The sequence below is a fragment of the Strix aluco genome, chromosome 8 (assembly GCF_031877795.1).
Source record: "Strix aluco isolate bStrAlu1 chromosome 8, bStrAlu1.hap1, whole genome shotgun sequence".
Classification (NCBI taxonomy): domain Eukaryota; kingdom Metazoa; phylum Chordata; class Aves; order Strigiformes; family Strigidae; genus Strix; species Strix aluco.
In genome coordinates, this window is record NC_133938.1 from 27867359 (window position 1) to 27885736 (window position 18378).

General features: G+C 41.4%; 1 protein-coding gene across 1 annotated transcript in view; it reads right to left on the minus strand.

The window, feature by feature from the left end:
* The window catches only part of TEDC1 (tubulin epsilon and delta complex 1), a 72960-nt gene that overhangs the window by 20521 nt on the left and 34061 nt on the right, over positions 1-18378 (minus strand). Inside the window, exons 6-7 of the mRNA XM_074832804.1 lie at positions 4375-4461; positions 1225-1437 (exon numbers count right to left, since the gene is read on the minus strand). Of these exons, the coding sequence (XP_074688905.1) occupies positions 1225-1437; positions 4375-4461 (300 nt within the window). The remainder of the gene's footprint in view (positions 1-1224; positions 1438-4374; positions 4462-18378) is intronic.

Consider the following 18378-nt stretch of genomic DNA (forward strand, 5'->3'; position numbering starts at 1 on the left):
TCCATGTACACTGCTTATATCCAGTACCCCATGGGAAGAAGTTCCGTACTCTGTGTGAAGCAGTAGCTCCTTCTGCCTGTCCCTATCCAACTGATCTTAATTAGTTCCTTATCATTACAGTAGAAGAGAGCAATTAGCTCTCCACACACATTTTCCATACCAGACTCTTTTGAACTCTTGGGCAAATACCTCTTGATCTGACAACCTGCCACTTTTCTTTCTGTCAGCTGATCTATAATCCTGTCTATGACCTCTTCAGTTTAAAAAAAAAAAAAAACAACCCAAAACCAAACCAACCAAACAAAAAACCCCAAGAAAAAAACCTCTCCTGAGTTAATACAGACACAAAATAGTGATACAGTGTTTTTGTCACTGCTCTATCTGCCCCAACTGTTTCTCTGACTTTCTCCATCCACAGGTTTCATGGATTCTCTGGTATCCCTCTTTTGTCCTGATGCCTGAAAAAAATTACTAGTTTTTATGCCTGCCTCTTCATCGTATCTTCTCCTTGTGTCAGCATGTTAATATTCAGATTCACCTTCTACATCTACATTAACAGCTCCTTTACTTATGCCCCACCACCCCCACTGGGTGCTTCCCAGTGTCTCCCCATCCCTGTATCAGAGAATACCATGTACACTTCCTTCGTATCACCTGCTTTCCTCCACTGCCAGCCTCCCACTGCCAGTCTGTTCTTCCACCAAATCTTGTGCTTAGTCCCTTCTCTCACTTCACAGGTTTCAAATCCTTCTTATGTTCCTTCCCCCATCAGACATTTCAAAGACTACTAACTCGGTGAAAGATGACAAGCTCTGGCCTTCCCATCCTCCTTCCTCTGTGAATACCTATCTTCATTTTTCTCACTATAACCATTACTGATACTTTCAACCTGCTGCCTCTATCTCCTCCGGGGGATGCCATGATTTCTTCCTCTTCTCTACTCTCCTTTGCAACCCCTATTCTTTGATCCCTTCCCTTCCAAAAGAACACTTACTTCGTTTCAGCACACTGCCTCTCCAGGACAGGTGCCTACTTTGTGTTTGAAAGAGCACCTGGCATGCTGTGGGCATAAACAGACAACTGTAGATCTGACATCAAGACTGCAGCAAGGTTGACACAGAGCAGCAACAGGGAGGCTGCCCTAGGATGGGCCATAGCAAGAGAGCTGAAAAACACAGCATCTTAAAAGCCACTAATGATCAAGAACACTATCCAAAGTCTTACCTTCTCACACCACGCAGCCTTTCGGTGAGTTACAAGCTTATGCAGCTGGTCATGGAGAGTCATTAGATCTCTGGATAATCTGTCAATTTGCCCAGTCAGACTATCAGCCCAAGGGCAGCACGAGGTCGCCTTTGGCAGCCTGCTTTTCTCTGCATGAGCATCCTGGGACTCACATGTATTTCCCTCTTCAGCCATATTATCTAACACAGTTTCCTAAAGGAAAAACAATAAAAGTTACTTTTCAGCAGGAACTAAAATGGTTTCCCCTCCCCCAATGTCTTCCTGGTAATTCATAACTAGGAATTCACTGCTGCCATCTCAGTATACAGTTCCTCCACAATTTCAGAGTTATTTTAAGACATAACCTCCTCAGTTCACTGTAACATATTTCTAAGTTAACAGAAAACTTATGTTGCTAACCTAGCTTATTTTAGAAAGGACTGCATACTGTGAGCATACCCTCCACTGCACTGAAGCAGAAAGTAACACTCATGGGACAGAGAAGCTCTAGACAAGCTCCTTCCCCTCAAACTCTGAGGTTGGATGTACTTCTATGGCTTTTTGTAACAAAGTGATGACCAGGAAGGAGATACATGCTTACACTGTTCAGGAGAGCCCTATCTGCTTTGTGGCACATAAGCTGTAACACCAACAGGATCACTTGTGCCCGTGTAAAGCTCTACAAGTTGAGAAACCTCAAGAGATCCCTGCACCAGGCTGGTCAGGAGCTCTGTCAGCTCTGCATGACCACAACCACCTAACTGGTTCTATAATTAATTCTGCAACTGCCTTTGGAGATAGCAACCATTACTTGAAATACTCAAAAAAGACCAAATACCTTCAGAATCCTTGAAATGCATGTACCTATACACCGTGGTGCACAGATTATGTAGAAAAACACAGTCTTCAAGCCAGTGTAGCACAGCATAACTAAAGGACCCAGATCTCCTCAAAGAGTATTAAATATTTATTTCTATACTGTTAACAAGAAGACATTAAATAGGAGAAGTCATAATCTCTTTTAAGGACATAATTTGCATTCAAAATTATCTTTAGAAATTGGAGAAGTAATTTGAAAACAGTGAGAGGAAATTCAGCAGTTGAGCAGCACGGTCTACACACGGGTCAGGAAAAACCAAATGCATAATTACTGGCTCAGCAGCAACACTGCTGGAAGAGATGTCAGAAGTCACCAATATCATACTGTTAAAGTCAAGTACCATTTTAGAAAATATAAACACAAGTCTCCATGAGAGAAAAGTGCCGAGTGTAACACTGACATACAGGTGAGGCACCTGAAGTTAAACACAGATAAATGAGAGGGAAAGTCCCATATGAGAGCAGCAACAACCATCAGAAGTTTGAATGAATGGCCTGCAAGGACACATTAAGAGAACCAGTTTTATTTAGCCAAGAAACAGGGACTGGGAAGGCACTGACATGCTAACAGCCTTCACTTATATAAAAGATTGCTATAAAAAGGATGGAATATTCCCCCCTCCCCCTTTCTCTCTCTTCTCTGCAGGTAGGTTGGAAACTCTGGCTTAATTCACAGCAAGAGATTTTTAGGCTCATACAAGATAAAAACTAGACAGCTAAGAATGGCAAAAGACACCCTACAAAACCTCCTTTCCCAGCAAGCGTCAGTACTGCAAATTGGCACAAAGCAGCGCTGAGGCCAGTAGCTCATGCTGACCAAAGGCCCAGCTCATGACAACACAGGTATCTTCTGGCACCAACAGGCTAACAAACTGCATGGAAATAAAACAAAGCTTTTTCAGTTTTGTTGGGGTGTGTGTGTGTGTGTGTGTGTGTTGTGTTTTGTTTTTTAATTTGGAATTCGTTAAATGACAGAATTTTAAAGTAACATTACTGCAGTCACTCCAGTTGCTGTAGTTATGTCACGCTCTGTCATGCTCCTGCCCACAACCATCAGGAAGACCTGGCAGTAGCTATGCAAGAATCATCCCATCCATCAGATCAGCAATGCAAAACACAGGTTAAGTGGAAAGAGAAAACTACTGTATCCTCAAAGCACATCTCATTCCCATTCATCCTACAGCATCCGAGATCAACAACCATCATCAGCAAACCAAAAGAAAAAGGCAAATTTGCCATCCAGCCTACTGAACAATTTTAAAAGATATGCTGGTCAGGTTTTTTGCAAGTATTTATTTAGGACTTAACTCCAGGAAGCACACTAAGGCTCACAATACTCCCCACACCGCTCAACATGTGAGAGGCAAATGTTTTGGTGGATACACTGACGTAACACTTGCAGTTATATTTTGCCTGTTTGGAGCCAGGCTTATGCTAGTGTTGCTGCTTTCCAAACAGCCATAAGATGGTAGACGTGTAAAGCAAAAGCCATTATAGAACTAACAGCAATTTGAATGGCTCTGCATTTGAAGTACTCTTCAAGACAGGTGAGGTAATTTTATATTTCTTTGCCTTGCTTTTTGTGTAGAACAAGGCATATGGGCAATTAACAGTCAGCTCACTGATTCTCAAAATTTTGTAAACTCATACAGCTAATGTGGTGCTCTAAAGAATTATTTTCAGCAACTGTGAATGGGCAAAAGTTGTAGACAGAAGTGAGACGGATGGTACCGTTTACACTCACTTGAAAAATGGTAAGATGCACAGAGAAAGGCTTATTGATTTTCTTATGATCATTCAACACAGTTCAAGGGGAAATCGGCAATTTCAACACACTATTTGGCTGGAAAAAATGAAGTTGTTTTCAATATCAGCTGCTTGCAAATTTAGTTGCTCTCAAGTCTGCAATAAAGCTTAGAGGTCCTCTTCTGAAAAGCCATTTAATTTTAAGAAAATGTACAATTGCTATGTTTAAAAAACATTAGAGATGAAGATCAGACATTTTCATTTGTATTAACTATATGAAATTCTGCCACTCTGCCCTGCAATTTCTCAGCTTAGCTGGGCAAGTCTTACTGAAGAAAAAAAGAGGGATGAAGGAGAACTCATAAAACATTCCTTACTTTACCAATGGGTTTTTTTTCCTTTTTTCCAAGTGCTGTTGAACAGTTGGTTTGCAGCACTTATTTTTGTGGGAAGGGGCCTTTGGAAGTGGTCAGCTATGTTAGAGTCAAGAAAGCTGCACCTTCCAAAATCAGTTTGATTCATTACCATCCACTGCCAGTAAACTGGTTCCAGTTGCTTCCACTCCAGAAAGGCTTCTAGTTGCATGGTTTCAGACTCCAGAAGCTGTAGTAGCTAGAGGAAAGGAAACGAAGGAAAAAAAAATAATCAGGTAACATTGGTCACTTTTGAACTAAATTAAATGTGTGTTTTGTCTGAAGTACAAGAAGAGTATCAGTGGTACACAGGACAACACTGGGTTACTTTACAAGAACACTGTAAAACCAGCTGTAGAATGTGACATGAAACACTTTTCCCAGCATCACTGATTTATTCCTCACCCCAAATATAGAAACACCATCAGCTTTTATATATATAAATGAGTTTCCATATTGTTTTGAGGGATCAAAGAGCCGTAATTCTGATATATTAAGGCCTAGATGCATGACGATCTTCAAGTCTCCCATGTTTCTTGACTACCAAAATAAGCTATGTTTCTCCAAGAGTATTTTTTTCATCTATCCATTCACTCACATTTATCAAGGCTGTAAGGTCTAAACACTTTCTTCTCTTCCAGGCCGTGTACAGCTTTCTCTCAGCTAAAATTTACACAGTTGGTCTTTGACTGCGTCTCCTCATATTCAGTAGTAATAACCCCAACTGTGATATACAGGTACCTCCACAAGTCCAACGTATCTCCTTCCCATGCTGCTCACACACCCGTAGAAAACTCAGAATTCCAGTATCTCCAGTCCTCTCTGCCTCCTCCCCCAAAACATTTCATCCCTTATTCAGATCACTCAAACTGGGATGATCTCTGATGCTCTGAAATAGCATAGAAGAACGTCCTCTGAAAATGTTATGTATTTTATAAATTGTCTCATCTGCAGCATGAGGAATCCCTCCTTCTACCTGACAGCACTTGAAGGAGAGAGGTTCTGTTCTAGCTATACAAATTATAAATTTTTCATAAATATATACATAACACACATGTACACACAAGTATATGGAGAAAGAGACATTCCAAGACTAAATATTTATATATTAGTAAAAAAAAAATTCTTGGAAGGAATGATTGATGAACAAATTAGGTATAAATCAGAGCTTACCAGCTTTAGCAATTTTAGTACCGGCCAATTTTAACACCAATCTGATGCCAAAAGCAACTTTTTAAAATGATGCACAAACAGTATATGGTCTCAAAGAGAATGATAAGGACCAGATCAGTACCAGTTAAACTCACCTTATTTAGACAACTATCTTCTGCTAGATTTGTTTGGTTTAGTTACTTCATAACATACAATTTAAGTAACTGCATAGCATGAGTTGACTTTGCAATTTTATTCTGCAGATAAAATTTGAAGATAAAGAATCAAAGAAAGGAACGCACTTTGCAAGAGTAACTGCTGGAAATTATGAGCAGTTTGCTCTAAAACACTGCTGGATCCAAAATACAATTATTACACATTTGTTCACACAACTGACACTTGGCATTACGCTTAATGACTCCACTAGTTTCAAGCTCAGCTGGTGTATGAAAGGTGAAAGAATGGGCTTCTGTCTTCTTTTTTCTTTTCTCCTTTTTTTCATTGGTTTATCTACAGCACAAACAGCTTACATTATGGGATCTGATGCTGGCAATAAAACGCAACCAAAAAGTTGATTAAATATTCAGGCAACAGCTAAGTTAGTTGATTTTAAAGTAGCTTTGTAATGTGGTCATGAGCATCGTGTGATTGCAGTATGAATATGTCTTGTGACAGTTAAAGAGGGCTGAAAGTTGGAATGGAAGCTTTTCATTTTAAGCCTTCAAAAAAAAAAACAAACCACCTTAGTAAAAACATAGTTGTCTTCTTTAGTTTTAGACTCACTAGAGGAGCTCCTGAATGTTAAAAAAGCCATATGCCACTTTCTTTCACACCACAACTGAAAGGATATGGTTCTGAAACTTCACCAAACCTGTAAATGATCTGTTGGAGTTAACTGACCTTAACAGTCAAAGCTTTCTGAGCAGTCTCCTAATCTCAAGCCTGTCAGGATCTTTTGCATTTTGGGGTTTTCTGTTGCTTTTTTTTTTTTTTTTAAACTGCTCCATTAGTTATACAAACTTGAACAGCTCATTTGAAAGCATTCATCTGACTGACCTACTTATGGCATCCTCACCTTTTGTTAAGGTATTACCACCCTCAGAAACATACAGCCAGCAACTGTGTCCTAGACAGTTTCAGTCATAAATCAGTAATGGGATGACTGCACCGCTCATCCTAGGAGGACAGTTTTCAACCTGGCTGGAAAGCGCTGTGACAGTGTTAGGCAGCCTGCAATAGCCAACATTTGAGTTTCTGCCCCGAGGGACTGAAGGCACTGTTCCTGGATGCCAGTATCCTCTGCCATCCTTTATACGGGCCTTACAAGACTCTGATGTTATTGCAGCACAGAGAATAAAGCAGAACACAATAAAAACTAATGTACTACAAATATCCTTGAGATACCTTAGCAAAAACCGTAAAAACAAATAAACGTTTGAGGCAGGGATGGAACAACAGATTGTACGTCTGCATGTCATGAATTTGGTCACAGGATATAGGACAGTCTCCACACGACCTGGGGGTGGCAGGCTTTCATTCAGACATTCCTGAACTTAGCAGAGGAACAGCCAGCTTCCTTCCCCCACCCTCATCCTTTATTCAAGCTTCTTATGAGCATTTATTGTTCTTTAACTAAACTATTCATCTTGTGACTTTGAGGTCAACAGCGTACATTTTCTTAGGTCACTCACTGCAGTCACACCACAGCTGGTATTTCAGCTGTATTTGCAGTTGTGGAAACCAAAGCCCAAACTGTCCCTCTGCATTTTCCCCAAAACATTAAGTACCTTTTCTTATTCATTTACTACCAAAAACAGGTCACACAGAGATGCCTTTATATGTGATGAGCAGTTCCACTTCTGCTGCTACATAAACCTCTCAAAATTGTAAGACAAATTTGCAAGCTGCAACTAAGGCTGCCTGCTCATTTTCAGTGACCTAAGGAACCAGATGTTGTCATGCCTCCTAATGAAATTTAAAGACTAACATCTGCAGAAGAGCATTAATTTTGTCTCATGAACAAAGTGAAGCAGCAAGTAAAAAATGTGCCTCATGTGGATATCTAAGTGATGCTTATGGATAACGCATGAAAATTGTCTTTCCCTCCGCACAAAATTAAGGCAACAAAATCCACTTTCTTCTTTCTTCTGGAGGAAGTTATTGCTCTAAAATACTTACACCAAGAGAAAAAGTAATGACAAATTCAAATTGCTAATCTCTATGGAGAAGTAATTTTGTAATGAACGCTGAGAGCAAACACTTTGCAGTAACAACTTCTCTAAACCATTGTAAAGAAACCATCACTGGTGTAAATGACTTCCAAGCAACAGCTTTGCTATAGAGGCTAAACTGTGCTTAACTGAGCTGTCTCAGAACAGGCTGCCAGGAAAGCTCAGAGAATGCAAACTCTGCAAAACACATACCTCGCTTCCTCTGACATGTGCCTGTGATCCCTAAAGCCAAACATCCAGCATCCAACACAGCTCATGGACCTCAGGAAACTTTGGGAACTTCAGCTGCGAAAGTCCTAGGTGATAATGTCTTCTAGGTGCTTTTGGATACTCAACAGGAGGCCAAAGTTGAGTCCTCTTTGGTACCCACAAATCTAACTCGCACCAAAAAAATCACTAAACACATTTGTAATTACTTTTTCTGTTGAGATATTAATCTTTTTCATATTATTTACTAGCATATTGCTAAATTCATTGATGCCTTGTAGACTGTTACAGAAATCAATATTTAATAATTTGCAGCATAATGCATCCTTTTCATAGGCTCAGTTCCAGAGAACTCCCCACAACAAGTATTTAATCTCTGGTGCCCACAGATCATAATTCAACTACCGTATCACTGGAAAAAGTATTTTTAATCAAAAATTGCTCTGCCTAAATATTCAGAAAATCATCCTATTGTTAGACCAAAAAAATGGTCTTTCAGCAATAAATTATGTTTCTTGGCTCAGAGACAAAATACTAGTGATTCATCACCTATTCACATATGACTGTAGATAGAAAATTTGCACTGGACTCCAGATCACTGCAAACCTCACTCCAAATGCCAACATCTCTGAAGTATGACTCAAGGCTCAAAACAGGGCTGGCTTAGTATAAAAGCTTATATGGGGAAAGTAGCAAGAGACTATTTCATACTTTTATTTGTTTAATAGGAAATGGCTTTATTCAACTTGAATTTTGGTAATCTGAATATCCAACAATTGCAGGAAAGACCACAAGTGGAGAAGTTCCATCCAAAAAAGAAAGGGGTAAACACTCATGAAAAAGTTACACAGTTTACATTACCAGAAGTAAACCATAACTAGGATTAAGGCTTTAGAGACCTAACCAAACATCAGATGAAATAAATTACAACACAGCACTACCAATACAAAACTCCCTTATCAAAAAACCAAGCAAACCTTGACAAATAACCTCTCGGCAGACAGGCTGTTAGGTGGATGACATTTGGTTTAGAATAGCACATACTGCCCAGATTGTACTTTAGTAGGGCTAAGTTTTGAGACCCCCTCACCAAAAAACAGAGAAAATATTGATATCATAAACACCTCAGGCTGGGACAAAAAACCAACACTGTAATGGACACACTCCGTGCTCCAAGATTCAATTCCACATTGTGATTTCTTCAGAAGCAGAGCTGGTTTAAGACATTCCTATATATCCCTTGAAGGCTGAAGCAAAAATAAATAGGCCTGAAAACTAGAGAATCACACTGGAGTAGCGTGAAGTACTAGCAACTGAAGAGCAAAAACCAACAGACCAATAAGCAGCCTCTAGCCACAAGGCAAATAAAGACCTACTCAAGCCATTTCTCTACCTGTGAAATATCGCTCAGGGTTGAGAGATAGCAAGAGAAACACTGTAGCCCAACCATCACAAGGCAGGTGGATCAGAAAGGCTCCTAGATGACAAAAGTGCATGAGACCTTCTCCCACTGCCAGCTATGGACCCCATAGGGACCTTGACCAAAAAACTAGCAGGGATAGGGGAAGGCCCCCTGTGGCTCCAGAAACAGGTTTCTCTGTGTCTGCTGAGCATCATCTCTTTTGGAATGGTAATGGTTGGGGTTTTTTGTGGTGAAGACTTCAAGGGAAAACAGGATTTGCATCTTTTGCAGAAGGTAGCATACATAAAATACAAAACACAGCAGCTTTGGGTGGAGGAGTACAATTCCAGATGTTTGGATGTGTGCAGAACCTCCAACACCTAAAACAAAAATATGTGACTTTTCCACTCACCACCACCAGTTTTATATCACCACAGCTCGAACTTCAGTTGAGCTATCTCAGTTTTACATTGCTGAGAGCAGGGAATCAAACCACTAGTTAAAAACTTAAGTGACAAAGATCATCATTATAAAACATAATTGCTATTTGTGGAGGGATTTAGAAAACAGCTGTTTAAAATGAAACTGAAAGAAAATGGAATTTAAAGCAAACAAAATGAGGCATTTGGCACATAAAAATTGTACTACAGCTTTCACATTGATAGCCAATGAACTGGGATGTGCTAACAATGACATTCATTTGCAGAGGAACAGGTCAATGAATAGACCACTTTGCATTTTTCCCTGTGGAAACAGCACATATTTAAACAGAAAAAAAAAAGATCAGGAAAAAAGACTGAAATACAAGTCTTATACTTTAACTGGCAAGATCAGGATGTATGAGAATGGAAGAGGTACACATTTTCTTCCCCAAAGGTGCCACTGATTTTGGGTGTCTAACTTGGCATAGCTGAAGAGCCAAATTTTCAAGTAGTACTAAGTACCTTTAGCTGAATATGTATGTACTCAGCTAAAGCACTTCCAAGTAGGTACCAAAAATCACAGTTTACTTTAGAGAAATCTTGGCCAGAGAATTTCAAAGGAAAGCACCAAATTGTATCACAGAACTGCCTGACAGCTGTTCATATTGTAGTGCCAACCAGAACCCCCATGTAGCTGATGTCAAAAAAAGACCATTATTCATCTGCTTTTATTCAGACTGTTTCTGTACACAGAACAAAGCATTATCCATACTCATTTTTTTCTCTTCCACTCCCCCCCATATACTTGCCCATTTTCCTGTATTTTAACAGACCACAAAAATGCACATAGAAATCATCAGGAACAAGCAATTTCTAATTTGCTTTTTAAACTCATCTGAATTCAGAATTGATGCTACACTTCTGAACAGTACCAATATCCTGGTTTCTGTATGTTTCCACACTGGATGTTACTGCACCATGAAGTGCTAGTCATAGCAGGAGCATTTCCCTTCCCTTGTGCGTGTGTGTTACGGCTACTAACTTCAGCAGGGGAACTAATCCTTCAGGTTTTACCCTCCCCCCTTTATTAACCCATCCATCCTTGCCACCAGCTTATACCCACCTACGGTGTCCTTCCTTGACATCCTTATCCTGCATGTGGCAGTGAATCGACAAAAACACTATCCTTATATAAAGGCAAATAAATGGTTTGGTGTTTTTTAAATCAGCCTGTATTCCAAACAACGAGCTTTAGTGCTTTCTCTTCAAAATAAAGAGCTATGTAGCACAAGTTGTGCATGCGTGATGTCTAACTCCTGTGGAGGCTTTTCTGTATGGGTTCATCTTTCTCAGCAGAGTACAACACACATTGCCAGTCCCAAAGGCCATGTAAGGCTCCTAAGCCTCCTTTTCCCTCCCTGTCTGCTCCCTGCAAGATCAGGGGCTTGGAGGCACAGGTGTAGTGCCTTCCTGGTGCAGACCTTCCCACAGGTGCCTGCCAGCTCCCTTGCCTACTGGCCTGTAAGGACTGGGTGGCCCTTAACCTAGGGCTGGAGGAGCAGTGACATCCATGGCTTCCCTAGTTCTGCTTCAAGGGACAGCTCACCAGGGACAGGGCTGCATGGCTTCACCTGCACTCCCAGGGCACCATCCGATGTACATCATGACTAGGACTGGCTTGTATAGCATCCACAGCAACAGAAACCCAAGCTCTAAGCACTAACAAATATAAATGTTAAAGAAAAATAGCTCTCACCCAAAGACAGAAAAAGAAACAAAGAGGAATGGCATCCATCATTGGAGACCCAACAGCACACAGAATAATCACAGATGTTCATGTTAGTTAAATAATGAATTTAAAAAATTATTCGATATGTGGATTAGTCTAAGCTTGCCAACTTGATATTAATACAGTTTCTCCCAGCCTAGCTCTTCTTTGACAATCTGTCATAGCCTATCATGCATGCAGGTATTTTCACACATTTTAAAATATGCATTATTGACTAGAGAAGCTACTAATTTAAAGTCTGCTACAGTCTTCCTTATGTCAATTAATTTCTCTTGCTAGTCTCTTAACACAGTCCTTTAAATGAAGCGACAAACGTTTAAAAAGAACCACAAATGCAAAACCACTTGCAAAGCATGAGTAACAGCTGATTTTATAACTCTATTTCCTTGGCTATTTAAAAATACAAAAATACCTGCCAGTAGAGCTGAGTTAACATTATGGGCCAATTGCACACAAAGTTTAATTTTACAAGGCTATAAAAGAAGCTCTACCAGTCTCCTCCCAATTTGAGCTGCATTCTCACCTCTAAAAGACAGAGTTCAGTTCAGTTCAGCTTTCCAGCAACAGTTCAGTTGTGTCCAAACCCACTGCCATATATGAATTTAACTGTAGTTTGCTTCTTTAACTAGCATGAGGCTGGAGAACTCAGTCATCCTGTTTTGCTTGACTTTCTGGATGGGTTAAGTGTCTTTTTGATGCAGCAGTGCATGCAGGATGACAGAGGTCCCAGCAAGGGATCACAAGATCATCACAGCTCTGGGGCACTTCAGGATCAGCCTTTGTCAATATTTTGGCACAACAGTGACAAGTCTGAAGTCACTTTTCTGTTAGAAGCTGATAACTGATTTCTCTTTTGGATGAGAACAGCAGCAGTAAAGACTCCACAAGCAAAGATGGTCTGCACTCTCTAGTGGCTACTGTTAGCTTCAAGGCACAATTCAAGAGATGCGTTATGATTTTTAAAGCTCCTCACCTTAACATTTTTTTCCCCAAGATTTAATTTGTTCCTTCAGGGCCCAATACCCCAGTTAAGATCCACTAGGCTGGACCAATGAGACCCTTTCAGACTCCATCACTGTAGAATGACAGCAAGTAAGCAACTCTCACTCTGGTCTCCTACCAGGGAAGGTTAAGAGGCAGCATGACCAGGGTACTGAGATACAAGTATGGAGACAAGACATCTCTCACACCACATATGTCCCTGCACAACCACCTCATCTGATCTAACTGATAAATGGGAATTTCACCAGCTTACAGACACCAGATACGATGCTGGTACAACCTCTTCCATACCGCTGTATGGGGACCACAGAGCCTGCCCGGCTGCCCTGTGCTGGCCCAAAGCATCACCTGAGCCAGGGCAGCTTGCTCCCACCACTGGGTTTGTTAGCACTTCCACCAAAAAAATTATCCAATGCCAACTGATGACAAAGCACCTCAGCCTTGTCTCTCCAGCTTATTAATTCCAGCTGCATTGTCTCAGGTGAAATTATATTATAGTATGTCACTGTCATTGTCACCATCACAGCATTCAAATTATGTTAAGTACGGCATAAAACAAGCAAAAGCACAAAAGCAGCAGTGAAACTCAGGATCATCCTATCAGTTTTTCTGTCACTGGCAATCACAACCAAGTGTTCATATTAGTCAAGCCACGTAGTGCAGTTCCTACTTCAGTGCAGGATGTATCTACTGCATTTCTGAGATACCTTCCCTTCTTATGGTGTAGGAGACTAAGATATTGCTGCTACGTAGTCCAACAATTTATGAACTCTGTGATGAACCACTGTATCGTTTTTCAAGGACCAAGAACTCTACATGCTTGGTCAATAAAATGTACTAAGTAATAACTCATCCCAAAAAAATGGTGATGGCAACTGCAGAACTGCAGCTCTATTAACTCCTTTTTTTTGTATGGATAAGTTTAGCTGAAGGCAATATTTGTGACAAATTGCAGCCTGGGGAAATTTTCAGATCAAGGTAATAATGCCATGAGGTAAAATGATTTGCTTTAGCGTTGCTATATAATGCTGCCAGTTCTTCCAATGGGACACTAATTGCAGCCAGAGGCCACCTTGCTTAAAAAATATCTAAAGAAATATTTTAGCACTAAAACTGTCTGGAGTAATAAAAAAAATAAAGAATCCTTCCCAAGAAGGGGCACTGGGAAAGTGAAAGCAGGTACAGAGTTCAACAACTAAATGATTCATGACTGGGTGACAAGCTAGTGGCTTGTCAGCTGAAGCAGCTGGTCTCACGCTAACGCCATCAGCTGCTGAGCAGAACCACATAGGTGGGAAGGGAAAGGGACCTCTGGAGGTCTCTAATCCAATCTCCTGCTGAAAGCAAGGTGCTGGACAGAGCCCTGAGCAAGTCCTGAACATCAACAGAGATGTCATCCCTTCTGCAGGATTTGGTTCCTGAGTTTGACTACGCTCATGGCAACATTTTTCCCTTGTACCTGGCTGGAATTTCTCATGCTCCAGCTTGTGTGTTGCCCCTTCTCCTGTCCCACTGCACCTCTGAGAAGAGTCTGGTCCACGCTCCAGCCCCAGCCACCTCAGTGGCCTTTTGTGCCACTGTCCTTGTGCTGGGGAGCCCAAACCAGACACCTAGCACTCACTCTGACATGAGCTGGACGGGATCCCTCCCTTTCCCTGCCAGCTGTGTTCCTGCTAACACAGCCCAGGACGCAGTCAGCTGTTGCTCCCTGGGCTCCTGGGTAACTTCTTGTGTACCCAGACCCCCAGGTATTAGGTTTGGGTTTTGGTGGTGTTTTTGTTTGGTTGGTTTTGACTTTTTGTTTGGGGTTGTTTTTTTCCTTTTTTACAGAGCTGCTTATTAAACAGTCAGCTCTCAGCCTGTTCCATTGCAAGGGGTTATTCCATCCCAGACACAGGCCTTTGCACTAGCTTTTACTGAGCTTCCTGAAGCTCCTCTCAGCTCGTTTTTCCACCCCGTCTCAATCCCCTTGAACAGCAGTGCTGCCCTCCAGTGTATTCACCATTATGCCTAATTTGGCATTGTCCACTCACTTGCTGGTGGTGTGCTCCATCCCATCATTCAAGCCATGAATAAGATGTTAAACAGTACTGGCCCAAAAGCTGATCCCAGAGGGATGCCACTTACTACCAGACACCAATTTGAGTTCAGTGGCCCAAACAATTTTCGACTCACACTACCACCCACTTACCCAGTCCATCTCTAACCAACTTGGCTATAAGGAGGATATAAGGATTTTCCTCTAGTGATACATAAACACAGGCACATTCTGTCCCTATCTGCCTTTCTCAAAGCTCTTTAACTACATGTCTCTGCCTCCTTCTGGGATGGGATGCTCCTCACTGCTTTGAAAGGGAACCACCAGCAGGATCTGAGGGGACTGCGGAGGTGGAAAGTGCTTGTCCCAGAGCAGGCGGAACCGAACCAGCCGGTAACAGCAGGCATCAGATGAGTAGAAAAAGATCTGATGCCACAGACAGTTGCAGGGAAGGAGAAACAGAGGAGATTGCTTTAAATCTCAAAGAATGAATATGATCAAAACAGTTTAGCTCCTGCAGAGGCTTGCTTCTTTCTTTCTACAGCATGAGGAAAAGTCACTCCATATGTTTCTAGCCTCTCCAACCTCCTTAATTTAACTGTCCCACAGGTACCCATTCATCCCTTCTCCTGTCATCAACCCCAAACTTCCATCCTCACCTCCAGCTGCTTCTTGGCTCTGGATAGTCCTTGTCCATTTTCCAGACAGGATCTGGAAACCAAGCCCCACTGCTTCTATGGGGGGTTAAACCTCCAGCAGCAGCACAGCAGTGACACCCAGGGAGGTTAAGAGAGGAATTCCTTGCCCAAGACAACTGGTCCTCTGTCTGCCCCAACAGGAGACCACACAAAGCATTCAAAGGCAAGTCATTTATATTTAACTTTTTTCCAGAGTCATCCCTTCTAAAGTTGAATCTGCCTTAGAAATACCAATATACATTATCTTGCACAATTTGATTACTCTTGCTTCTATGGTGCACAGCTGGCCCAAGCCTCTCACTTTCTCAAGAAGGATCAGGAACTCGGCTACAGCTGCTAAAAGCAGCTTTGAAGCCATTTGACCTCAGTAATTCTTCCTGATTTTACACAGATGACAAGGGTTGCATCTGTTCTGCCTCATTTTTGCAAATGAGTACCTGATCCAATGTTTCCAACAGGTTTTAATAACTACTATAGAAAACCATGTTTTATGTGATAAATGTCAGCAAATGAACTGAAAACCAATTGCCTACGGTATTTCGGAAGGAAAATGACATGGCAGCCTACCCCCTCCTTCTGTAGAGTGAATCATTAAAAAAAGGCAGGAATAAAATTCTTTGTTCTTGCCACGCAGCACGGGGTGGGCAGCACATGCTGTCACTGACAGTTTCTTTGCTTTCTTAGTGCTTATTCTTTCCTTGCAATGAAATGCGAGAAGAAAAAATGGTATCTGAATCACTGAGTTTTTTGATTTAATTTTTAAATTGTTTTCTCAGTAGCCACTCTCCTACTCTACAGAAAATACATAACAACCACCAAATCACCCCATTTGTAAGACAGTATCCACTGCTGCTCCAGTAATTGTAAGGAGGGGTTCCCATGTACAGAGCCAGAAGAAACAAAATACAACAGCTTTTTCCAATTCCAACAACCTTCAATGCACCAAGCTTCAAATTAGCAGAGTTTTCTCCCAGAAATAACAAGTAGTATTCTGGATTTTAAAGGTGATCGAGGCAGTCCTTCTAAAAGGACCAAAACACTTTAACATACTGTGCTGAACATCCTCACAAACAAGGAAAATTGTGGGTTTCCTAGTACAGCTCATCCTCCCTGCAGGCTCCAAAACTGTACCCATCCCAGTGCAGCAGACTTCACTGTGCACAGCACCACGGCAGGCACTCTGCTCCTGACATTACACCACCAAAAGACCAAACTAGAGATATCTAGAGAGAAAAAATAAATCTTTCAACCAACATAAACCATGGGAGTTTAAAGCCAGTTCTTGCTCCATCATTCAGCTTACCGATATCAGGGCACCAAGGAGAAAGCAGTAGTCTAGGACAGGGCAGGACTCTGACAGGGCCTGAAAGCCAGCTCAGACCAGCCAAGCGTCACTGACGTGCTCCTGACCCTGCTCATCATACAGCAGCATAGAGGCTAGATTTCATTTGAGTCTGCAGGTGACCTTCGTATTAAATCCATCCTTACAGCCTCCACTCTTTCTTAGTTGAACAACCACCACCAAAAAGCAAGTACTCTGGATCATTCAGCTCCCTTGAGCTTTCTTGTGTGAGCCTCCAGGCCTCCTGCATTTAGGTGCTGGAGCCCCATATATAATTCAATGTTATCAGATCTGCTCTCCTCTGCAATATTAATGTCAATGCTCATGTTAGTTCTCACCAGTCTGACTACCATGCATGTAAAATGTCTAAAGTAACTGTGGTTGGAACAACACCACAAAATATTAAGTAATTTAACAGAGGGAAAAAAAAAGCATTGGCTTTGACTTGCAGTGTTGTTTAGAGCACATGGCAGTAAGTACGTTTTACACTTTTAATGTACAATCCAGCAAGATAACTGCTAAGGTTGGAAACTGAAGCAAAGTTTAAAAGTGCCAGAATTCAAGCTGCCTAAACAACACTAATTTGACCATTCCATACGTATAAGGTCTAGAATTACGTGACCAAAATATTTCCCTTCATAATCGGTCTCACCAAGGGCACAGAATGGCCAGTGCTCACTCCACAAGCTATTCCTTTTCCTTTTAACTTGCACATTATTCTGTCTATTCTTCAGAGGGAAGCCATGGATTTATTTGCCATACGTCATTCAAATCCCATTCTGAACACAGAATTTTTATCTTCCACATAAACAAGTTATCTTTCCTAATGACCCATGTGAGATGAGATGACAGTATTATTGTTGTTTTACAAATGGGAAATGAAAGCAAAGAGATGAAAGTAAAACGCCTCCATTTCTTTGGGATGCCTTAACTGAGACTTCTGAGACCTGATTTTCAGAGAATTTAAGAATTACTATTACAGCCCTTCATGGTTACATCTACCCAGTGCAACTCAACAACTTGCAGAGATGCTTTAGGTGGTTTTCATTGAGTTAGTTCCTGAGCCAACGTAGCCATGCCATGCTGCCTCAGCTGATCAGCTCTAGTGGAAGAAACCAGGCAGCTAGCCCAGGTTGCATTTACACACATCACTACTGACTCTAGGATCCAGCCTAATACTTCAGCAGAGCAGTGTGCTACAAGGACCTACTACACTATCTGGGGTTATATCTGACATTACTAGGTGATACTGCCTGCACTGCTGAAACTCTTGAGGGGCTCCCAAGCAGAGGTCCCACCAAGTTCAGTAGCAGCTAGGAACACTCAACACTTCCAGAAATCAGATCTTTGAGCATCAAAATGGGCACACAAAAGATGTGAACAGCCCATTGGCAGCCCACCATGTAAAGTCTAGTTTAAGTAACTTGCCGTGAGGAACTTGAGAACCCAAAGGCACAGAAGTATTGCAGCTCTCCAGGACAAAGCTCTACTGCTTCAGTTATTAAGGTTTCCTTCCTCTTCCAGTGATTCTCCCACTCTTAGTATTACTTCTTCACCTTCATCAACTGCTTTCTTCACCACAGCTCTGACTCAGAAACAAGGCACTCTGCTCTCTGAATGATACAATGGTTCTGGGATAAAAATATCCTAACAAACATACATTACACTGCAGCATCATACTCCAATTCAGACTATTAATATCTTTGGTGTTTTCAGAAACATACTTTTGAAAATTCCTCCTGTATCAGCAGAGATAACCATTGCCTATCTGCAGGAATCATAACCTCTAGAGACACTAGATATGCTACAGACTCTTGGGTCAATAGACTAGCT